Source organism: Myzus persicae, unplaced genomic scaffold (genome assembly GCF_001856785.1).
Source record: "Myzus persicae strain clone G006 unplaced genomic scaffold, MPER_G0061.0, whole genome shotgun sequence".
Taxonomy (NCBI): domain Eukaryota; kingdom Metazoa; phylum Arthropoda; class Insecta; order Hemiptera; family Aphididae; genus Myzus; species Myzus persicae.
Window position 1 is genome coordinate 24434 of NW_019100692.1, and position 26119 is coordinate 50552.

General features: G+C 28.7%; 2 protein-coding genes across 3 annotated transcripts; one reads left to right on the top strand and one right to left on the bottom strand.

The window, feature by feature from the left end:
* Positions 1–7986: 7986 nt before the first annotated feature.
* LOC111042490 (peroxisomal biogenesis factor 3) lies at positions 7987–9722 on the bottom strand. Its single transcript, XM_022327115.1, has one exon. The coding sequence runs from the start codon at positions 9324–9326 to the stop codon at positions 8316–8318; it is 1011 nt and encodes a 336-aa protein (XP_022182807.1). The 5' UTR covers positions 9327–9722; the 3' UTR covers positions 7987–8315.
* A 190-nt stretch (positions 9723–9912) lies between these two features.
* LOC111042258 (transcription elongation regulator 1) lies at positions 9913–21732 on the top strand. Of its 2 annotated transcripts, none has more exons than XM_022326807.1 (17): positions 9913–10281; positions 11857–12117; positions 12202–12616; positions 12742–12924; positions 12989–13094; positions 13168–13442; positions 13515–13647; positions 13722–13989; positions 14868–15061; positions 15129–15298; positions 15361–15569; positions 15632–15782; positions 18954–19232; positions 19295–19519; positions 20380–20643; positions 20708–20785; positions 20843–21732. In XM_022326807.1, exons 2-17 carry the CDS (start codon positions 11861–11863, stop codon positions 21071–21073), a joined length of 3438 nt encoding a protein of 1145 aa, XP_022182499.1. In that variant the 5' UTR covers positions 9913–10281; positions 11857–11860; the 3' UTR covers positions 21074–21732. The 2 variants fall into 2 exon arrangements, with proteins under 2 accessions (XP_022182499.1, XP_022182504.1); XM_022326812.1 differs by having other exon boundaries at positions 11861–12117.
* The last annotated feature ends 4387 nt before the right edge of the window (positions 21733–26119 follow it).

The window sequence follows — 26119 nt, forward strand, 5'->3', positions numbered from 1 at the left end:
TTAATACCAGAAGTCTGTCCCATCGGCTATCATGGGTTAGAAGATTTTGGAGATGGATTTGATGTTAAAACATCTGAGAAAGCTGAGCATGGGTTGGTATTAATGATACAAAGTTTGGCAGAAAACTTACATCAACCTATAGCAGTTTTTGCCTCCAAGGGATCAGTAAAAGGTAAATTTAGAATTAAATATAAGAAAAAATATTTCCCATAATATTGGTAATACATATTTGCATAAATATGAACTGTAATTTAAATAGGAGTTGATCTGGCAAAAATTATAATTAAAGAAATACTTTTACTTGAGAATGTGGGTGTTCAAGTTCTTGGTATAACTAGTGATGGGGCATCCACAAATCGGACAATGTGGAAAATATTAGGTGTTGGTGCAAAAATTAAAAAAATTCAAAATCGTTTGAAAATTCTTTTGATGCTAATAGAAAAGTATTCATTTTTTCTGATGCCCTTCATCTAATTAAAACCATCAGAAATAGATTACACTCAAAAAAAAACTTTAAAAGTAAGATTTAATATACATGACGTATTATGTTTATTTATAATTTATGTATAATTATATTATATTATATGTATACAATAACTCTAAATTATACATTTTCTATTTTTATGTCAATCCCCAAGATTTCTATGTTAAATGGCAAATTTATGAAAATTTATTCATGCATGATTCAAAAACAACTTTCAAAGTGTGTCCTAAACTTACTAAAACCCATTTTAATTTAGATAATTTTACAAAGATGAAGGTGAAAATGCTGCCCAGGTTAATATTACTTATACATAGGTAATACAATTTTAGTAGTTCATAGCCGTATTACAATGAGGTGTGTTTGTCAGATTTTTAGTAAATCAATGGCAGACGGAATTAAATTTTATAACAGCAAAAATTATTCTGGTTTTACTGAATGTGAAGACACTATTAAGTTTACAATTAAAATGAATAACCTTTTTGATGCTCTGAACCAAAAATTTCCTGCTGAAGGCATCAAATCAAATAGTCCTGATCTAGAGGTTTTTTAAGTGTTGCATGTAGTGTGTATATTTGTACTTCTTCTGTGGCTGTCATAGAATGGAAGTGTTAAGACATCATTTTTAATACCTAACAATAGTTAACATAGTTAACATTGAAATAACATAAGTTATGATTAATTAATTTAATTTTTAAGGTACTAAGAGATGCATTGGATTGGTTAAATAGTTGGGAAAGGAATTTAGAACAAAATTTAATAACTGATAATGATTTTCTGACAAAACAAACATCAGAAGGTCTAAGAATGACCATTCAATCTACAATAAATTTATCTAATTTCCTATTGAATGATTGTGGCTTTGCATATGTTTTGAGCAATAAATTCAATCAAGACCGCTTAGAGGTATGAAAATTGATGTGGAAAATAAGCATCAAGTTCTCAACTTATTCTCATCTAAATCATTAAATATACTATATACCTATATAACATATAAATAATAACAATGGACGTTTTCAGAAATTTTTTGGTATAATTAGGCAAACTGCAGGTCCAAATGACCATCCGTCAACACTGACATTCCTTCAATTATATCGAATTGTCAGTCTATTCAATAATTAAACCCCCAAAATAGAGACACTGTAGCATATTAGAAGGCACCTCATACCTATATTCTATTTTGTACAATTTAAATTATAATGTATCTGTTTAATTAATATCTTGAATTTTCTATTTTAAGAAAATTGCCCGCTCATTTCTTTAGCTGACATCAAAAGTATAATTCATGACCAAAATAATTCTATTGAAAGAAATAACAAGATTAAGAAGTTGAAAGAGAAGATTGATGGAATTGTTGAAGAAGGCTGTTGGACGTTTGTTGATGTTTTTTCAGAACACAATTACAGTGTTTTAGATTCTTCTGTATTTGAATATTGAATGCATCGTTTATTTTTTAGCTGGGTAGTATAATCATTAGTTCAACTTACTATCTATAGTTGTATATTCTAGTTATGTCCAATAATCAATTACTTATTGTTGTTAAAATAATATTTATTATGTCTTGTTACTCAGGTACATAACAAGGAGACTGGAGAATAATAAAAAAAAGTAAATGTACACTGTGCATTCAAAGTCTGACAACAGATTTGAAATCAACACATTTGGCAGCTGATTTGGTTGATATTAAAACAAAAGGATTTTTAGTTTATCCCCAACACAATTTATTTAAAATGTTAGAAGCATTAGAACTGTGTTTTATGAAACATTCAGATAAAGCAGATCCTTTTACAGACACATATGAAGAATTTTTTCAAAAAGAAAACCTGCATTTATCATTTCCATGTGCTCTTCATAAAACTGAAATATTTATTGATATATTTGTAATGTATATAACCATGCGTATGAGACAATATGCTTATGCCAGAAATAATGAAAATAAAAAGAAAATAAAAAAAGTAATTAACTAATTAACCTAACCTAACCTTGGATCCAATATAGGCCGACGTGCAACCAACCATAGTAACAAGATTTTCAAGAAAGAATTTGGAGTGTATCGGTACGTATCGGGTCAATTTTGAGCGTTCAAGATGTTACTCGTGCAATATACAAGCGATACGTACCGACCCGTATCGGACTCGAACTCCGATACGAGGTGGTACGTAACCATTTCGTATCGATACGAATTTTTCTTCTTGAAAATCTTGTATCTATATCCGTGATACTTAGATCATATACATTGTATATGATCTAAGCCGTGATATGATCTAAGTTACTATTAGCACAGAATAAATTAGTAGTTAGGCTTCATACGATAACGCGAGTACCTTATCTAGTATAATATAGATATCTGTGGCTCTTAGATCATATACTAGACACTAGTATACTAGTATACGATCTAAGCTGTGGCTGCTATGAATAATATTATTTTTATAGATTAGGGAACGCTTTTGCAGAACCCATGTGGCTGCGTATCAATATAAACATAAAATTCCAATTGAGAAAGCTTCCCTAAATACAATTGTATTTTAAATATCTATTATCTACCTAAAAATATAACGCTGTTATACATGGGGCAGTGCCACAGTGTTATGGCGAATATACCAAACCTAAACTAGTAATTAGGGCTCAGAAGTTGTAGGAGTTGCATACCTATTATTCTATAATACAGCTTTAGATTAATTGTAGCACATCAATCTAGAAACCCGAGATATACCTACAATTGGGAATTTAAAAATCGGAAATACGTCTTTCATAAATTTTCGTGTGCATTATATTTGATATATTTTCTAAAAAAGTTGGATGCTAATTCGGTATGCGCTCTACCGGTTTTTGTGTTCTACACTCGGTCTGCGTTCGGTAAGGGGATATTGGACTGCAATAATTACTGAATAATATGCGTATCTGCCTCGGTTTTATATAATATGTTAGGTATTTCAACTGTTAATAATAACGATAATCTCTAATAATCTTTAGGTACCTTAAATTGTATTACTGTTGGTTTTACTTTTATTACAGTCGTCACACAACGCTCACAAAGGTTGTTCGTAACGAATATAATATATTTTTAGTATTTTGTGTATTATTTATAAATTGTAATGGCTGTGATGATGTTTCGTGAGTTTTATACTACAGTAGTTCCAAATGAGATTGAGTGTCATCGGTTTTTAGTAGCAAAAGGATTGTTGAAAAGTGCCGAAGACAACGACCCTTGTAATAAACGTGGCACAGAAATGTAGGTAAAACGACGGAAATGCCGTAATGGAGAGTGGATGTCGATTTTTCGGTGTCCAAAAAAAGCTGTCAGACAACAAGATCACCACGAGCTGGTTGCAGCTTTTTTCATTTTACTGACTTGAACCAACGTTGCAACAGTGGGTTAACACTTTTTTTTTTTATAAATTATGGCGTTTATTGAAAATTTACAATCTGTACATTATATACAATAAGTAAATGTGATATAAGAATAATATAAAATGACTTTGAGTAACATGAAGGAAGACTCGCAGTCGAGTCACCTTTTACAAAGAATTAAAAAAAAAAATAATATGACTTATATAAATGTATTTTAATGGTTAAGCAGATCTCTGCACCAGTTGCGTTTGAGACGTCTTGTGGGGTTGTCTGGGAGAGTTTTTGAGGCCAGTTGAGAGATGAGGTGGTTGTGGTTCGTGAGAAGTTGCCCATGAAATCTTTTATAGAAATTGGTGGCTGGTGGCTGTGTCGTGGACGGTTTTGATTTGGAGGTTATCATGGAGTAATTTGTTCGTTACGTACCATGGAGCTTTGGCAATGATACGTAGACAAATTGATTGGAATGCTTGGATCGTGTTTGCATTTGATTTTTTGGTTGGGCCCCATAGTACGATGCCGTAGGTCCATAGGATCGGAGGAGGCATTTGTATATAAGGATTTTGTTTTGAATGTTGGTGTTAGATCTTAGTAAAAGTCTAAGTAGGTGAAGTCTACTATTTAATTGTTTTCGTTTGTCCTTGAGATGAGGACCCCAAGTGAGTTTTCTATCAAACGTGACACCGAGATATTTGACACTCGTGCAATGAGGAATAGTGGAATTATTCATGATGATCGGCGGACAGTCATGTGGTCTTAAGGAAAAGGTTATATGCGATGACTTGGTTTCATTGATTTTGATTCCCCAATTGTTGAACCAAGGCATAAGGATGTTTAGGTGAGTTTGGATTTGATGGCTGCCAAAGATATAGGGTCAACACTTAAAGCAAAAGGGTTAACACTTTGTCAAATTGTTGACCTTGGATTTATGTTTGTATTGGAATTACCCACACAAATGGTAATGGATCGAACAGGAAGAAGTAATGAGTGTGTCGCCGACTGGTTTAACATGTGCCGAGAAGTATGTACAGCTATTTTGAAGACTAAAGAAAAAATGGTTGGAAATGTACAAAATCAAATTCAGAATGACGAAGCTTGTTTTGCTGGTCGAAGCAAGTATAATAGGGGTAGATTATTAGCTGGTGACGCTCCTCCCGCCTTGACAGATATAAATGCTGAAGTAATTAATAACTGAAATCACGGTGCAAGGGTAGATGGCGCCTGAGTATTTGGTTTAAAAAATGGAAATGATTGCCGTTATTTTTATGTACATCGACGCGATCGAGAAACACTCCTACCAATAATTGAACTTGAATGGGAGGCAGGATCAGAAATTCATTCAAGCTGAGGTTTTGTACACAAGACGGTAAATCACCAAATCTCATATGTCGATGCAAATACAGGAGCCCACACTCAAAACATTGAGAGGTCATGGTTGGACGCGAAAATTATATTATTGAAGAAAATGAGGGGTGTTCCTCTTAATCATTTGCAGTCCCACCTTGATCACTATTGCTGGCAACTTTACCGTCAAGACAGTCCGGACCTTTATTTCGCCATGTTAGAAGACATTCATACAGACCATGAATAATCGTTTTTGAATGAATATAAAATAAATGTCAGTCAAAACGACGTATGACGACTATAGATCATACCGACTCAGACACTTTTCTTTAAAGAATCATTAATAAAATATAAATATACCGACTCAGACATTTTTCGGTAGAGCACATACCGAAACAGATACTTGTTGGTAGAGCACATACCGAATCAGCACCAAAAGTTGATCTTTTTCTTTATTGATCTATGTGCTTTTTAATTATAATATAGAATATAAATCTCAAAATTATTTATTGTACGTAATTCATTGTTTTTGTCGTAGTAGACTTCCAATTAATTTCACGATAATTGTGGGATACTGGGATGCAGTGGCGTGGCAAACTGAAAATATTCCAGAGGCAAGTAACATAAAGCCCGAAGATCCACCCACCCCCCTACTACAAGCCCAAATAAAGGTGGGGAGGGGTTGGCTTAAAAAAATCCTATTTGAATTTGTATCAACTTTAATTACAATAATATTGTTCTCGAATATTAGTATCTTACATAGTTACATCACACTCATATAGTCATATTAAAGTATTGTATATTTATATAATAAGAAATTGGCAAGTACCGAGTAGTGTATGTGTATCATTCGCGAGTCGCGACACCCACCCACCAATACTTTAAAAATACCATAGGCAATTGTCTCTGTAATTACCCTTCGCCACGCCACTGGTGGGATGTGCATTATTTAATCTCTATCGCTATACATTTTTTTTAAACTTATTTTTCAGTTAAATGAAATATCAAGATGGGAAATAGTTTTCTGTCATATTTGAAATATAATAAATTTAATTTTTCCTTTTTTAGCTTCTATAATTTCCAAACCTTAATAATAAATAATAATAATTATTGGTGAAAGTTATAGAGGGTGCCTACATTAATGTTAAGTCTAATAAATATTTTTTGATAATTGTTTGGTCAATTAGCTAGTAATAAGAATGTATCAACATTCAACGTAATTGGCAAGCAGTTTCGGGTGTTTCGGCAGCGTCGTCGATTACATGAAAAAATAAAGTAATAAAAATATACTCACTTTCATGGGCGGATAGGCCATTTTTGGCCTACCAGGCAATTTTAAAAAGGGGCCCCACATAAAAAAAAGTTGCTCGCAAGTACAGTATTAGATTAATTATGTTACCTACAATATCAAAACAAAACATTGGACGTGTATGATTTGTCTGTTATATTTGGCAATATTAACATCTAGAAAATCTATAAAATATATTATAACAACATCTATATTCCATTATCAATTGACAATTAAGTACATCTAATTATAAAAGTTGAGTGTTTAATTTAGGCTTTTACACTTTAAATAATGTTGAAAATTATAAATGTAATAGACACATTAAGAAACACAATTTGTATTTCAAAAATATTAGAAAATTTATTTGACAACCCCTACTTATTTTATACTGCTGATTGCTATTAAGTGTAAAAATTATACTAAGATACCTATAAAATATAGTTTCTTTTAGTTAATATTCTACATGAATACATGATTATATTACAATTATCGTAATAATTAATAAGCACCTATATTATATACTTAGTGATGGGCCGCAACTAATATAAACTAACGAATAATTATTCGATACCTAGTTTTTCCAAATAAGTTATTCGAATAATCGTTACGACAAATATTTGAATTATTATTCGAATATGTTTTCAAAAGCAAATTTGATCTAGTAAGTACTTTTGGTAGGTCAACATTAAAAATCCTCCAGTACTTTTAAAATAATTGGGAAAAAAAAGAAAATTTGTCAAAATTGTTTGGTAACCTTTCACTTCAATTGTATTTGATTAGTTTGAGTTTTTTTCCTACAAATATCAATAAAAAATTATTTGTCCGGTTAAAAAGATAAAAATGTAATAGGTATATACTATATAAGTTTTTATTATAGCTAAAATATTAACGATACATAGGAATGATTATTGTTTATAAGCATTTAAAGTTCAAATGTTGACAAAACCAGTGTTAATTAATAATTTGTAGTTCAAAACTTAAAAAATATAAGATTATAATATAAAATAATAAAATTTTTCAAATTTGAAATTTCTTTTGTAATTATATAATATTAATGTGTCATTGCGTTAACCATAAAAAAGGCCCCATTCCCAAAATACGAAGGGGGGCCCACCGGGAAATGTCCGGTTGCCCGGTAGGCCTATCCGCCCATGCTCACTGTGACCACCATTGATGAACTATTATAAGGTAGTTTTTTTATTTTAATATAAAAGATTAAAAATAGATGTTCATGTATATTTTTGCTTATTACCTACCCAGCCACCCAGGAATGAATGATTTAATTTAAATCTGTGTTATTACCTTAGCAGTTAGCACGCAGTTAGTATATAGAATATGCTAGGAATCAAAAAAAAATATTTTAACCACGACCGTGCTTTAGCAGCTAATAGCTTATTGAAATTAATATTGTTATCAATTTTTTTATAAGTAGAATATAAGTATTAATCTATGCATTATTAGAAGTAAAACTTATCTTTTTTTTAGATAAAAAAATGATTAATACTTAAAGAAATAAAACACATTATACATTTCTTGGAACACTGAGTGAAACTCAATATGATTTTAATGTAGCATATTATAACGCATTACAGATAAATAGATAAATAGATCATATTTCAATTTCATAAAACATGGCAATATTACAAAATGTTTTTTTTTATATTAATGCTAATAAGATTATAAAAATTCCCAAATTTCCCAAAAACAAATACTCATGGTTGAATTAATTTAACATTTGTAAGAATTTAAATACAAGTTGAGTAAAAAAATACATACCCATACATATATGAGTTACAAAACAAAACAAGTTCATAAAATACTATTAATCAAAAAAACAAAAACTTTTAAATACAATTAAGCAGAGCAAAATGCCTCGTACACATTTGCGCTAAGCACTTTGACTTTTCCATCCAAGTGAACATTTTGTTTTAAAGTGCAGTCTCCATTTTCCGTCACTTTAGTCGATCTGTCAACAATTGGTAACCACTTGGCAAAAGGCATTTTGACAGTAGTGGGTAAATTTACTGACCGATTAGGTGTATTTACAGTAATAGCATCCATTAACTTATTAAAACTATGAGATGTGCAGTAACGAGCTACTGAAATTATCTCGTCATTTTTCAATAATTCTCGTGTTTCATTTACCATATCTTGTAATAGAGCTTCTCGCACTTGTGGCATCTGGTGTAACATGTATGAATCTATACATCGAAAAGGACTATCTGTATCACTTGCAATTTCAGTTTGAATGAGAAAAAATAGTTTTTCTAATTCCTGTAAATTGTATTGTTCTTGAATAGGAACTTGCTGTACATATTTAATAACTTTAATCTGTAAATATTCTTCTAAACGTTGAATACCATCTTCGATGAAATAACTAAAATGTAACAAATAATCTTCTTGAGTTTTTGAACAAATTGGAGGTGAATCTTGTGATAGACTTTTGTATACAAGACCTCCAAGCAGATTGAGTTGAATTTTTAATGTTATTACCAACATAGTTTCAGCATAAACAAGTAAGCATGCTCTAGTAAAAACACATATTCTCATTTCTTCCCAAAGTGCCAAATCATTTTGCTTCTTCAATTTATCAATAATATTTTCAATGCGTAAATTTTTGGAAAAATATTTAACATGAAGTTGCTTAACAAATTCAGTTATCATACGGTTTGAAGTGTTTTCTGTAGCTTCATAGTGCTGTTGACGTCTACTTCGTTCCAGATATTCCCGACTTTCTTTTTCTTTTTTTTCTGCTAATTTCTTTTTAATAGTGTAAACTACATACGCAGTACTACAAAATAATGCACTGCTGATTATTAATTTACGTTTGTGTCGTGAAACAAACTTTTTTACAGAATCATACATAGTTAATATTTACAAAGTAATATACGCGAACAAAATATTATAAGCATTTACGTTTAAACTTTAAATTAAAATTTTTAATAACACTTAAAAATTTGAATGTTCAAAAATGACAACGATAACTTGTTCTGAAATCAAAACACACAACTCACGAATTTGATTTATTTGAATGCATAGATAAAAAAACTATCAGCACGAGCGCAAGATTATTATTCAAGAATAACCATAATATTATACATTTTACAATATAAATTATCATACGATGTTATAAGGTTCACCGATACAGAAAAATACTTCATGTCTATATATAGTGTCGGTTTGTAATAATTTATTAATTTAATTTTCGACTTCACAGTTCGCAAAACAAATTAACACATAAATTAAACATTGGAATATTTGATTATTTATATAAAAAACATAACCTGAGTTTTGAAATAAAAATTGTTGATAACATGGAATGCATGACAATTGACAATATAATATTTTTCTGAACAAAACTTGTACGGTATTAATGTTTAATATTAGTCTATTTCCTACACTGTGTTCACGAGGCGTCCGCTCCTAACTAGCAAGACTTCATAGTTCATAGTTCACGGCATTAAGACGGTCCACCCAAGTGCCTATACTGTCCGCAGGTTTGTGTACACTGTACGTCTGTACTGTCTACTTCCGTCAGTTTCGACATCGGACTGTTCACTGTTCCGAGTTTCCTATATTATGGATCTGGCATGACAAATTTAATGTTTTTTTAGTATTTACTAATACCTACGCCGTACAATTGCTATTTACTTTTCGTTATTTCGTGGATCGGCGAAGCGCTTCTAACAATTATTATATTTACTTAGAATTTTAAACGAGTGTTTGATACTACGTGTACTTCGTGTTAATGTTGATAATATCTGAATTCGCGTAGAAATAACAACTTCGCCGTTGCTCGATTGACTGTTTTCATCCGAAGGTAATATTATAATACTGTAATTTGTTTAATATTAATTAATAGGTAGTTAGTATTTTAAAAAGCTAAATGCTTTAATATTATTGTTAAATCAATATCGTTGTCAGTAAGAACTTATTTTTACCTAATATCAAAACAACAATTTATAAAACTATTTTATTGAATTTGTAGGTAGAATTATTTTCTAAGTATAATTTGTAAACGCATTTAGAACATGTAATTTATTATTTATCAACTGATTTTTCAATCACCATTACCTATGTTATTTATGTATGTATATAAGTGTATACACACGGGGTGAACCTAATTCAAAATATGTTTTAAGCTAAACAGGCAAACCAAGATGTAGCATTTTTAAGAAACTGTAAAAAGTAACAAAAAAAAAAAAAAATATAATTAGAGAATGATATTGAAATAATATAATAATTTTAATACCTATCAATAACACTTATACAAGTAATAATAAGAATAAATCAAATGAGCAGTGATAGGGCCTTGTTAGGCCAACCTCAACACGTTATTTAAAGAATTGTTTTTTAGATAATGTGTAGGAAAATTGGGAATAGAAAATGAATGGAAACCTTGAAAGTTGCAAGAAGGGGCGAGGCTATTTATATTACCCAATATTACTGGAGCATCTATATCGAAATTAAACATTTTAGACAAAAACACCAGATTACTGTCAACTTTTCCATCAGCTAATGATTTTTAATCAAGGGTGTGAAGAACAGGATTCAATCCTTAAAACAAAAGCATAAACTGGAATTTCTGCTGGAGACGCTTGAGCTGACACTTGTCAGTATTTGTGATAGGATCCTAGACTACTGTACCACACTCCAAGACTGAACAAATTATTGAATAATAGAGAGATTTAGTAAAGGCAGATAACTTATAACCAATGCTCTAGTCAACTTTTGACCCATCCCAAAACATTGAAGTGCTTGATACTCGGCTTGAAAGGACATATTTTCAATGTATGAACTGTAAGAGTTTTCTATCAAAAATAAAACCTAGATCAACCACCTTATTCATAGATAAAGTTACCTATTTTAATTAATTTATTAAATAGATAATACTCTTCAGATAGGTACTATAATTACATTACTTAAAAAATAAAAAAATTATAAATTTTGTAAAGTTCGGTATATACCACCTACCTATCCACATTATTTTATAATTTTTGATAGTAAAACTAGTAAAAAAATATTGTAAGTATTGTTAAATATTCTTTAAACTATTATTATAATATACTAACTAGATGAAAAATATAATGAAAATAGTTTTGGAATAAGAAATTTGTCTGTTTTTAAATAAACTTAAGTGCTAGTTATCTCTTGTAATAAATTGTTATGGCGGGATTTTTTGTATCACCGTGCTTAAACTGTTAGTTACATTAAACTACAAAATATTTTGGTATAAATGACCATCTATACATCATCACATAGATAGGTTACTTTTAAAAGTCTTGCGACCAGTTCTAATTATTTTATCAACAATACACTTTTTTGGTGTAAATATATATTAATCCATTTTATATCTATTGTTATAATATCAAATTTGAACTATATTACTTCATAGTTAGATGGCCGATTCTAATTTGATGGATCCTATAGTGGATTCAACACAACAAGAATTTAATGATGCTCAAAATAGTATGACTTCGTTTGAAAATGACAATGTAGATTCTAATGATCAAGATAGTAATATGAACTCAAATCGACAGGATAATATGAACTCTAACAATCATGAGTCAATGAATGATTCATATGATCAAGAAAATGGACATCCAAATTCTGAAAATGAACAATCATTTGATGATAATGGGAGAGGTTCTTTCAGGTATTTTTAATGGTTACAATCTTACCTACCTATATTTTATGCATACTTAATAATCTTGTATTTTTGACATTCACGCTTCAATAGGGAATTTGGAGATGGTAGTAACGGTCAGTTTGATAACAATTATGGATCTTCTGAATATAGAAATGAGCCTAATTGGAATAATGGTAAAGGAAGTAATGAAGCTGGAAGATTTGGAGGATTTGGTAACAATAATCCTAAAGGATCTTCTAACTATCGAGGTGGTGGTTCATATGGTTTTAATAGTCCCACAAATGGAGGTTTTAAACCTCAAAGAAGTAGATGGTCTTCAGAAAACGCAGATGAAAACTGGAATGGTGTTCCTCAAGATTCATCTCCAAATATGATGAATGGTCCACCTCCAATATCTCAAGGAGGTCCACAATTTGGAGAAAGTCAAGCACCATCATTTAATGAACAAGATAGAAATGGTCAGAATGGAGGTCCCCCAGCAAATCAGTTGCCGTCATTATTACAAGTATGACTTACTTTAAAAATTTGATGATTATACTCATTATCATACAAATTTAATTTGTATTAACTATAGACATTTGTATTTTTGTAATCTCTAAATTAATTATTTATACTTTTGAAATTTTATAGATGCCACCTGTAATGCCACCAAATAGTGGAGTACCGCAAGGTCCACCACCAATAATGTCTGGAGAAGTGTGGATTGAAACTAAAGCCGGTGATGGAAAATCATATTATTATAATGCTAGAACGCGTGAAACTACTTGGGATAAACCATCAGGACCTAATATTACTGTTATTTCTCAAGAACAGGTATCTTAATTTAAAAATGTATAATATGAAATAAGAATGTAATTATATTTTAATAATTGTTCAGGTTGAACATCTTGGAAATCCAAATGCCAATAACTATGTTAAACCTAATGAAAGTGAACAAACTCCTAATGATGTTGAAATGAAAAATATTGAAGACAAATCACATAGTAAAAATATTTTTTTTTGTGTGAAATACATTTTAATTAGATGCTATTATAATTTACAATTTTTTTGACTTAGATACTGAACAAGTTCCTTTAATGCATCCTCCAAATGTTGGAGTACCTCCGTTAGGTGGAGTTCCTGGTCAAATGATGCCCCCAATGATGGGCCCCCCTCCTGGTATGATGCCTCCTAATACCATGATGCCTCCGCCAAATTTTCCACCATTTGGTGGACCACCACCGTTCGGTATGCCACCTCCAGGATTTCCACAAGCAGCTCCATGGGGTATGATGCCACCAGGATTTGTGCCCCCACCTATGATGATGCCTGGAATGGAACTTAATAGCAAAGTATGATATCTTAATATTGTGTATTGCAAAAACAATGATTGAAGTATTAAAATATTTATCTCAATTTTTTAGATAGATCCAGTAATTTTAGCAAATGCTGCTGAATGGTCAGAACATCGTTCACCTGATGGAAGAATGTATTATTATAGTATGAAAACATCAGAATCTGTTTGGGAAAAACCTGAGGCTCTTAGAAATCTTGATAGTGAGTAAATGATGTTATTAAATGTTTTTTATGTTACTTTATACTTTCATATTTTACTCCAATTTATATTTCAGTGGCTAGAGAAGTTGCTGCTGCTAAATTAAGAAAGGAAGCTGAACAAAAAATGGAACACAAGTCAGATCCTCAAATGGACATGGGTTTCCCTTTAAAATTAATGAATGGTTCAAATTCAGATATTGGTTCATTTAAAAGGAAAGATGAAGAACTTCAAGAGCCTAACAAAAAAAGTAAAACTGACGATAAACCTAAAGTGTTAGAAAAACTTAAAGTTCAAGACAAAACTAGACCTGTATCCAGTACACCTGTTGAAGGAACTCCTTGGTGAGTTGACTTTCAAACAATTTATTGAATAGTTAATGTTTGTCATTTCTGTGAATTAAATCGTAAATAAAATTCTATAGTTTTGTTTAAAAATGAAATAGAAATTTAGAATTTTGTTTCTTGAAAATACATGTTATTTCATAATGTGTAACAGTAAAATGAAATGATAATTCATAAATAGTAAATAATTAATTACTTTAATAATAATAATTTTGAGTGCATCATGTTGTTGAGAAGAAAATAATACGTTTAATTAAAAAATAATATTCAAATTTAATAAGATTTTTAAAATTAAACCTATAGCTCTAATTTAGCCAATTTTGAGTTTACAACACTAGTTGATCCAAATTTCTTGAAAAAAATCGAACAATCTGAAAATGGTATAGGAGTTTTGTTATGCATGTACATGAGTTAAAAAAATTTAAGTCAGGAATTTATTATCCATTAGTCTAGTTTAATGTTCCGCAAACGAAATTGAATTATATGTACCTGGTAATGGGTGATAAAGTGAACCTTGCTTTTTGGGACACACAGTATGTTTAACTTATGAAGAAATAATTATCTTTAAATTAATCATTTATTAGACGTATGAATGACTATGGAGCAAAAAGAACATACTCTTAATGTTCTAATGCAATAAATTAAGTAAAATACTGATAAAATGAATTTATTTTTACTATTTTAAAATTTATTTTTAATTTGCCTGGTTTTTAGAAAGTGGTAATGAATAATAATAAATATATAAGTTGAATTATTCAGAAATTTGGTTAGGTATGAGGTGAATGAGACAAACTATTTTTCACATTTCAAATGGAATATATATTTTTTTCAATTGTAATTTTAAATTGTTTATACAGTTTTTGATTTTACATTTATAGGTGTGTAGTATGGACAGGAGATGGTCGTGTATTTTTCTTTAAACCTTCAACTAGAACATCAGTATGGGAAAAACCAGATGATCTTAAAGGAAGAGCTGATGTTGACAAAATGGTATCAAATCCACCAGAAGTAGTTCAAGCATTAAAAAGTGCTGAAGGACAATCACCAACTAAAAAAATAAAGGCCGATAGTGGTAAATTTATTAAACACATATTAATACATTTAAAATGTTTTTAAATTATTTTGATATCTTGTCATAGATAAAAATTCACAAGAAAGTATAAACAATACTAAAAATGATGTGGAATCTAAGGTTAACTTAATGAAGGATTCAGCTATGGAAGCAGAATTGAGAGCAGCTAAAGAAAGAGCAGTAGTGCCACTAGAGACTCGAATAACACAATTTAGAGAAATGTTATCTGAGAAAGAGGTACTTTTGTATAAATTATTATTATTTAGATAAATTATTTTGAACACGTTTTATGGTTTTAGGTCTCGGCTTTTAGTACGTGGGAAAAGGAATTACACAAAATAGTATTTGATCCTCGCTATTTGTTACTAACATCCAAAGAGAGAAAGCAAGTATTTGAAAAATATGTGAAAGAACGTGCCGACGAAGAGAGACAAGAAAAACGCAACAAAATGAAAATGAGACGTGAAGCTTTTAGACAGTTAATGGAAGAAGCAAATCTATCAACAAAGTAAAAATAATAATAAAAAAATAAAAAAGTTAAATTCAGAACTATAAAATGTATTGTTTCAGGACATCATTTAGTGATTTTAGTTCCAAAAATTCTAAAGATGAAAGGTATAAAAATATTGAAAAGTCACGTGAAAGAGAAGGATTATTTAATGAATACATGGTAGAACTAAGAAAGCAAGAAAAGGAAGAAAAAGCGTTGCGTCGTGAACAGGTCAGTGAGCAATTTTATTTTATTAATTGTAAACCATTTATAACTTTAAATTATTGCTTTTTGTATTGATACTATTTTTACTGAAATGAATGTGTAATTAATGTATTCATCTTCATCAATATAGTATTTCTTTGAGTTAACTCTTATTCAGAATAAGTGTACACAAATGTGTGAGTGTACAGTAATGACTAATGATAGTGTTGCTGGTGGCCAGTAGTGAGGATATATGTGTTGGCAACATGCTATTTGTCCACTGTTTGGTATACTCTTATTCTGAATATAGGATAGTAATCAATAATCATTAATTAATTAAAAAATATTAAGTATACAAGAAAAAAAATAGTATACTGTACTACAAGCAAAAACTATTTAGTTTAATTTAGTTAACATTTATTAAATATATTTATTTAACTATTAAAGTGTCATTTATATTAATGGAATTTAAATATATAAATTTAAACTAATTTTTTTCAGATGTTTTCAATTACAGGTGTTAAATATTGACAAAATTTAACTATTTATATATTCACACTGTGATGATTAAAAATGTCTCCTTTTTTAATAACTAAGGACATTAAAAATGAATTAACTAATTTTACTTAAGATCTTTTGTCAATATTCTAACATTTAATTTGTATTATGTATTATTTAAATATATTTCAGGTTTATTTTTATTATAGCCCATTTTTTTACTATTAATTAATATACATAATTGATTAGGTATTAAACTAATAATATATAATAAAAGGCTTATGCATATTTTTTAAACAATTTAGGTTTTATTTGCTGATGAAAAAGTTGAATTAACTTAAGTTATTATCTAATGTTTGCATTGTGCAATGGCCAATGACTGTATATTGTGTTTGGTTTAAAATTAAAATATTCATTATTTATTTATATTATGGCTTTGCGAAAAAAACATTACTTAAAAATGGTTAGTAAATTATATATTTGTATTGTTATATGATATTAAGTCAAAATAATTTTTAACATTATAATTTACTTATATTTATTCAATACAATTACTAATGAATATGAGTTAACCCTTTATTCAAGCTTAATGTAATTATATAGTTAATACTTAAAAAGCCAAAACTATATATTTTTATTTTTATCAAACAAAATTATGGCATTTTAACAATAATTCATTATAATTTATCAATTCTTAAAAAAAAATATTAATTAATAAATAAAAAATAAATGTTCAAGTGAATAAGTTAAGTTTTAAATCTCATACTACTTTTTAACAAATATTTTATAATATACACCATCATAAAAAATTTCTTTTTATTACCTCTTAGTTGATTAATATTTTTAATAATGAATTATTCTAATTAAAAAAACGGGCTTGTGTGTTGATTATAATATTATTGTGTAACTTATCTATTATGAAAACAGTATTCTATATGACGTATCTAGATATTAATATCTATGTATCTCACTGGAATTTTTGAACATAAAACCATAAACAAATGTTTACATTTAAAAATGAAATTAAGTGTTTGTATGTATTAATGAATGAAATTTGAATGTTGACTTTTGGTCTGTTAAATTTATAATATGAATGAATGCCTAGAATGTATGTATGTATTTGTATAAATCTTAAGTTTATTTGACAATTCTACAACCATCACTACCAATAATTGGATCATCTCATAACATAATACCTTGAGGATGGATAGTTAAATGCAACCCTGGCGGCGCTAAACAAACCCAGTCAAACTATTCAAACACCAGAATCGAGGTAATACCTTATGGATTTTTTTTTTTTACTTGGATACAAACAGATAACTGAAGTTTACTGTACTAAGTATTACTTGCCATTAAGGAATTTTGGATCTTTTGTTTTAATGATTTTGAAGAGGTACTCCAAACAGAACAAGAAGAATGGACTGCAGAAAAATCAAAGTATTATTCATGCTTTAAAAAAAAACAAAATCTATCTAACTTTTAAACATAAAAACTGAATTGGTTAATCAAGCCGGCTGCTAAGTAATAACATTTTGTATATTTTGGTTTCTTAATTAATCATTGCTTCAGTCATAGTATTTTAAATGATACAAATACCTTAGTTTTATTATTATAGAAATTATACATTCTGTCATTGTTAAAAAAATGATAACAAATTTTTTATGTGGTTCAGGTATTTCTGTTGTTTTTGGTATGAATATTATAGAACATTTGACTGTATGATTGACACTGAAGAATAAAATGAATTGAATTTAGTGTAGTTATTCAAATAAATGACTACCATATTAGTGTTATACTATTATGTAAGCCTTAAACATTATTTGTTTTCCACTATTATTTAGACTACCTCCATAATTTTTTTATATTAAATAAATGTTTACCAAGACAGTTTTATTAGATTACATACATTTAGGATTTTATTTACAGGTTTGTACTTTTAATTACATTTGTACTGTATAAGCATATATTGGTATTATGAAAAATTAAAATATTTTAAAGTTATTAAAAAAAAAAAAAACAATTAACATTTAGTTATTCAAATACAAATTATTTCATCAATATTTTCTAAAATTGGCCAACATATTGTTAAAATATATAATACTTCTGTCGATTTGAAGAATTAAATATGTGTTAATGTGCAAAGAATTTATACGTATAATATAATGATGTGTGTGTAATAAAATACCATTTTTAGATAGTTATAATTCAGCTGTATGTGTAAAATATACAATTAATTATATTTTTTTTTATCTTGACTTTTAATTTACAGATGAATTTGACATTACTAATTTAATTTTCAGGTTAACTATCTCTTAATAAATGACATTTTTTCAGCATTTTGAATGTGAGAAATCAAAATTGTAATTTTAATAAATATTTTATGATATGAAATTACTATAATTGAATACTATTTAGTTGATTAATTTTGTAAGTATCCATTTTGATTTCTCATATTAATATTTATGTTTATTTGATGGATTTTAAGTATTTTCCTCATAAAATACATTGTGTTATAAATGTATATGTTCATTATAATTTTTTGATGACTGCTTATAATATGTTGTGATTACCAAATGAATGATTATTTGTTATATGATATGGAATGTTTTGTCTTTATGATAATTTTAAATTCCAAGTTATTTGTAACAAATTTGTGTCCAACATTTAATCTAATCAGTTTTCTGTCAATACATTTTATAGGCTCGAAAGCAGTTTATAGAATTATTAAAGGAGCACACTGAAATTGACCGGCATACTCGTTGGCCCGAGATAAAAAAGAAATTAGATCATGACTCTAGATATAAAGCAGTTGACTCCAGTACATTACGTGAAGATTTTTTTATTGATTATATAAGAATTTTAAAGGATGAAAGAAAAAAAGAAAAAGAACGAGAACATAAAGAAAAAGACAAACATAGTCATAAACGAGATAAACGTGATAAAGAAGAAAAAGAATCATCTGCTAAAACTGACTCAAAAGTAAATATTAACCTCAATTTTAATTAATATTTAAATTATGAATTATAATCAAACATTTATAGCATGATGATAAGTCACCTGAGAAACAAAAAGAAGAATTAAAAGACGTCAAGGATTCTAAAGATTCCAAAGATTCTAAAGAAGCTCGAATTGAAGCCAGCTTAAAAGAGCGAGAAAAAGAAGTCCAACGTACTTTAGCAGTGCATTTAAAACACAGAGAGAATGAACGTGAACAACATAAACATGATGAAGCAGTAGTTCATTTCAATGCACTTTTGGCCGACTTGGTTTGTTTTTGATTATTACAATTATTAGTAGAGTTTGGATTTTGTAGGCATCTGTTTTTATTCTATTGGTCTAATACAAATATATATGCTATTTTATTAATGTTTTTTTGAGTTTTTATGTTTTAAGTTTTAGTTTAATGAGATTTTTCAAAATATGTTCTAAACCAATTATTTGACCAATCAATATTTAAAATTTAAAATTTGAGTAAAATGACTTGATTTTTAAAAACGTTTGGGTATAAAGATGAACTTTAAGTAAAATTTTACATTATTTTCTAAATTAACATAACATCTTCAAGCTGTTAACTGGCTGTGACCATAAATTTTTTACATTTATTCTCATAATTATTTTAATTTTAATGTAATTAATTATAGTTAAAAATATTACACTTACTGTAACCTGTTATAGGTATAATACTCATAAGCGTGTTTGGATAATTTTGACAGTGCAGTCATATATACTTATAAGTATTAATTTTAATGGGATGACCTCATTCAACTACATATACCATGAAAAAGTATTTTATAAATAAAAATTAAATTGATTGATTATCATGATAATATTGAATATTGGGAACAGGGGATGTTTGCAAAGTAGTCAAGAGCTACTAATGGTATATCCCGTGCTCCTGTTTATGGGTATAGTTTTATACACATTTATCAAACAATAATGTAGCAAAATGTATGTCTTATAAACAATTTTTCCGGGTCCTTTAAATAATAGTTTAGTTGCTTTTTTTTAGGATTTTTGGTGCTTTTTTGCTTAATTTTATAGTTTTTTAAAACTACAAAATCCAAATTCTAGTTATTAGTATTGGTAAAAATAAATATATGTGATAACATTTTTAAAATTATTTTAGGTAAGAAGTAATGATATGTCTTGGAAAGAAGCTAAAAGGCAATTGAGAAAAGATAGCAGGTATGAGTTAGTAGATTCATTAGATTCTGAAGAAAAAGAAAAGTTGTATAAGGTCCATGTAGAAGAGTTATCTAAGCGAAAGAAAGAGAAATTTAGAGAAATGTTGAATGAGATAAGTGACTTAACGTTAGACAGTTCTTGGAAAGAGATTAGAAAATCAATTAAAGAAGACGTGAGGTATGTGAGATTTTCATCTAGTGATAGGGTAAGTAAATTCAAAATTATTTATGATAACAATTTATAAGTATTAATTCAAATATTATTTTTAGAAATGTGAAAAGGAGTTTAGAGAATACTTAAAAGACAGAATGATAACTGCTAAAAACGAATTCAAGAATCTTTTAATGGTAAATTATTAAAAGTTTTTTCTGAGTCTTTTTTATTCAATATCTATTTGGTTTCAGGAAACTAAATTGATTACTCATTTATCTAATGTAAAACTGCAAGAAAACCATGAAACTTATATTAAAGAGGTTGAAGATATATTAAGCAAAGACAAACGGTATTTATTCTTGGATAGCATAGCTGATGAGCGTTCAGAGTTAATAGTTTCCTATATCGAAGAATTAGAAAAACGTGGGCCACCCCCGCCACCTACTGCTACAGAACCCAATCGACGACCACCATTAAAATAAATTTATATTTAATTTTAATTTTTTAGACCAAGTTATTTCTGCTTTTATTAATATCGTAAACCTCAACGATAATCATTACATTTTTTCCAGATAATTTTCAAACATGTTTCTATTCAATTTATTATTTGTGTTGTTACTATTAATTTTTTTATAGGCACAAGTATCAGTAAGTAGCAGATAAAATGATATCATTAAGATCTATTTCTTATTGCTGCACAGGATGAACTTGTTCTTTAGGATTCAATATTACTTTTATTTAGTGTTGACATTAATAGGAAATGGAATAGAAGTAATATTTAATATTTTTTCTATACAATTTTCTGATATTAAATGGCTACAATTAATTTTGTTGAATATGCCTGGCTTATAAAATTTTATGTAACAGATGATAAATATAAATGAATAATTTATTTTGACATGATATAAGATCGAGAAAAAACTATTATAAAAATCAAATATTTTGTTTATGTATTTATTTTGAAAATAACATTGAAATAGTAATCTACGGAACTCCTTGAAGATTGGTTCATCCTGTTAGTACTTTCATATTCACGTACATAGTTTTGTAGTTCAAAATATTATTGAAAATAAATTTTAATGTATTTGTATTTGTATGGGTCTGTAAAATGTAAATATATTTAACAATTCAATGACAATTATACTAACTTGTAATTTGAAAATGTATCTCATTATTTTCACTTTATCCAACAATTAACATTACATCATTATAATGTTTTATGTAACAATATTGGATAAAAATTATTAAGGTTTCATATCTGATTTATGTTGGTATCAAACTATTAAAGCTAGAACAAATAATACATGCAATAATTTATAAAAAAATAAATGCTGGTACATATCACTGGCGCCTGCCCGGCTGCACCCCTTAGTACAACCACTGTCATACTTAAGTATATCTGGTTAATGAATGCATCTTAAATCTTCAAAAGATTATAACTTTGGAACTATGTCCGACTGACAAATTCTGATTGTTTGGTCTTTACCGAAGTATATAGGTTTCGAAACATGAAAATGTTAGTACCTACCTTTACTGTTAACCTGACTTACAAATGATCATTGGATTTGAAAATGTCAATTTGTGTATAAAGTACGATAAAATATAATTATATAATATAAAAGTCTCAAGCACTGTTAATTATTATTTTTAACTCGTAACAAAACAAGTCGTTATTCTTTGTTGAAATATCTATGGGAAATTGTGCCTACATTTTTCGAACGTTTCCTGATAAAATCAGAAAAATAAAAATTTTATATTTAGGAGAATGACAGCGCACTGTTTATTTTCCATTTCTTGCCCACTCGCAACATGAAAAAACTCATTTACGCAGGAATGTAAAAACCTTTTTTTATGTTTTTGAATACCTGATATTAAAATAAAACCACATTCTAAGACAGTAATATTTTTGAGGGTATGACATCGAAACGTCTAATTATTGTCGCAAAATAATTTAATATAAATCCGATATAATCTATGTATCATTCCTTCAAATATTCATAAAAAACTATATTAGATAAAAGCATTGTATCTATGTTACTCGTGGGTCTGAGATAGAAAACCAATATTTCGCTGACATCCTTTTAACGGTTTCAAAGTTTGAGAGCCGCAGTGCATTTTTGAAAGCCATCTGTACATTTATAATTTATTTTCCATACACAAATTTAAATTATCAGCATATTTAAACTAATTTATTGTTTTGTATTAACACCTATAGGGGCTCAGATCTCCGCTCAGAATCGTTTTTCGTATGTAATGATAGGTATTGAATTGGAATCAAATGGGACACGTCCATTAAAACAGTGACCTATACTCAATGACAAGGTACACTCAAAAAACATGCTATACAGCACAAAGCCACTCTCCTAGTTTTTTAATGATTTTATTTCTTGTGAAGTATCTTACGAGAAATGCATATAGCCCGGCGTAACGCATAGGCAATACAGGTACGTTAATGTATGGAAAACATCATCGAAAACAGACTCATGTAAATGCACAGATATATAGAATATATATATAATATAATATATATTCTATATATCTGTGTGTAAATGATATCACTCGATATTCTTTTCTTCGACGACAATGAAAACAAAGGAAATCTTAATAAGAAATTATGAGTCTACTATAGCGTATATTATTATTATCTAGATTAAAAAATCATTCAAATTATTGACAATTATATACCTACATACTATGCAAGTATGCAACGTAAGTAAGTAGTAACAGTATTATTGTAGTATTGATATAGTTAAATGGGGCATCGCCGTTTTCGACCAAAACCGTACCCTTCCCTTTTCGGCTGATTCACTTTTCAACCAAATTTAAAAAAGGTTGATTCCCTTTTCGACCAAATTTAAAAAAGACTGATTCCCTTTTCGGCCAAAACAAAAATGTATATAATATATGTACTTATAAAAAAAAAATAATTGCTGCTATATAGTTTTTTATAAGTTGCATAAAATGTTGTAAAATAATATAAATATATAGAACATTTTTAAAATATGAGAATATATATATATTAACACTATTTTTATGTTAATATGTACAATATTTTATAAAAAAAATTAAAAATAGTACAAAAATTTTGTCAATAATTATTATGTATAATACTAGTGTGTATAATATATATATATAACAAATAAACTAATAGGTATAGAATTGTTGTAAAATTATTATTACTAACAATATAATTAATTTTATATACTATAGGTTCTAGAAAATTATTAAAAGAATAGGTTGCATAAAATGATTAAAATTATTTAAAATATAAATTAATTATGTTAATATGTCACAAACCTTTTCATATTATGGTTTAAAATAATTTATAAATTACAAAAAAAAAAAAAATATGGCATGAGGTTATATAATTATTATGTTCCGTCATTGTCTGATTTTTGTTAGCTCTAATTCATTGCGTTTTAAAATAATTGTTTGAAACTAACTTAACAAAATTATACCTAAAAATGTGATTTATACATAATAATTATTATTATATATTATTTTTTTTTACATAATATATTATATAAATTTTTGTTTTGGCTGAAAAGGGAACCAGTCTTTTTTAAATTTGGTCGAAAAGTGAAGGGTACGATTTTAGTCGAAAAGGGAATCGACCTTTTTTAAATTTGGTCGAAAAGTGAATCGGCCGAAAAGGGAAGGGTACGTTTTTAGTGGAAAACGGCCTCGACCGTTAAATGTATGTGTGCGGTAATATGTGGTAATCCCCAAAAGTGCTATGCGTATCCCCTGCACAACCATATACTGAAATCTACACCACGGTCCTTACAAAACATACTCCTTTGGTGACATCTTATATTCATATCATAACCTCCTTACATGACGCATTGACGGATACACAATTTTCTTTCGTGAGATTGTTTTTGAAGAATAGTCTGGTTGTAGGTTATTGCATGGATGGTCGATCCTTACATGAACTTTGACGTGATCGATAAACGCGGAGGTTTGACAAAAAATGGCATGTCAGCTGCACACGTCGCCGCTACCTTAATAGCTCATTACTTCCCGCCCTTGCCACAATATTATTATGAATTATTATATAGACTGACAGCATGTTGCTGTTCAGAATCGTTTTTCGTACTCGACGATCTATCAATAAATTCAAATTTAACACATTACACATCCCATTCGACACTTATTGCTACACAGCAGAGCGATACTGGCCACCACCCGCCTGCCAACTTCTTTTACTTTTATTTTTCCGAACCTTTTGAAAGTACAGTGAATTTTCAATTTTGACATCTTAAAAGTACTAACTATAGATTCAATTTGCTATCAGAAACAACCCTCAAAGTTTAAGATCAAAGCATTATTTCGACTATACTAATCGTTTATACATAGGTAAATAAAAAAACAAATTACGAGCTGCAAATATTGTTAATTTGCCGAGTGCCAACTCAAATACTCGGGCTGTTTGTAGCATTTTACCGTCAGTGGTCGAAATACTCGAAATGGCTCAAGATAAGTGGAGGGATGCCTTACAATTCAGATTTAATCCGTGGCTCTAAAAACGGGTATAGATAATATGATTGCGAAACGGCCTATACGAAAAATAAAGTTTTCTTATACATAAAGGTATAATTAATATAAAAATCATAATAATTATTTCATTTTTAAACACAAGTCTTAGGAGGAATGCGTTATTCTAGACAAAATAAGTAGAGGGATGAAAAATGTAAATACAAAAAAGTAGAGGGATGTCATCCCTCCGTATCCCCTCCCCCACTTCGACCACTGTTTACCGTAAGTAACATAATCCACGAATATAAGTACTCTATAAAATTTAAATAAGCTTGATTAGTTTTTAAACCAATAAGTTTACTGTTTACTTTCTGTTATAAATATTATAAATTATTAAAAATATAAGTTATCCATATAAAATGTATCTATTTATATACCTAGTTATCTAATTGTTTTTAATCAAATAATCAAATAATTAATGACAACAATTATATAGGTCATAAAATATAATACATTTCTAAATGTATAAAATGAAATAAATATTAAACTTTTTGGTTTGGCTGAAGAGGAAAGTTTACCCAAGATTGATCGTAAGACGAAAAGTGAATTCCCGAATTTTTGTTTTTCTAGAGATGAGATTGTATCCTGCACATTTTATGTATTTTTTCAACGCTTTGAGACCCGACATTACTCGACATCCCCTCGGAGTTATCATCAATCATGCAACAATATTGTCATTCGACGACGACATTGAAGAAAACCCATATTAAAGATTTAGGTCGAACATTTTGAAAAATTATAATATGTACGTATGTACCTAGTCTATTTTACCCTAATCTAGATTAAAATATAAAATAGCCATTAAGGTTTGTTTCTGCAGTCCCGCAATATTATCAGACATCCACACGGAATTATCATCAATCGCGCAGCAGTATTTTAGACTTCTCTCTAGAAAATAAATGCTGTGTTTTTCAAACTGTCATTTTTTTCACAGTTTCGACGACTGCGATTTGCGATACACCGTAAATGGCTGTAAGCACGATTTAATG

Excerpts from the sequence above, each read along its gene's own strand:
- LOC111042258 (XM_022326807.1), top strand. The coding sequence starts at position 11,861 with ATGGCCGATTCTAATTTGATGGATCCTATAGTGGATTCAACACAACAA. Across the intron at positions 13,443-13,514 it reads GAATGGAACTTAATAGCAAA|ATAGATCCAGTAATTTTAGC; the intron begins GTATGATATCTT and ends TCAATTTTTTAG. Across the intron at positions 19,233-19,294 it reads CTGCTAAAACTGACTCAAAA|CATGATGATAAGTCACCTGA; the intron begins GTAAATATTAAC and ends AAACATTTATAG.
- LOC111042490 (XM_022327115.1), bottom strand. The coding sequence starts at position 9,326 with ATGTATGATTCTGTAAAAAAGTTTGTTTCACGACACAAACGTAAATTA.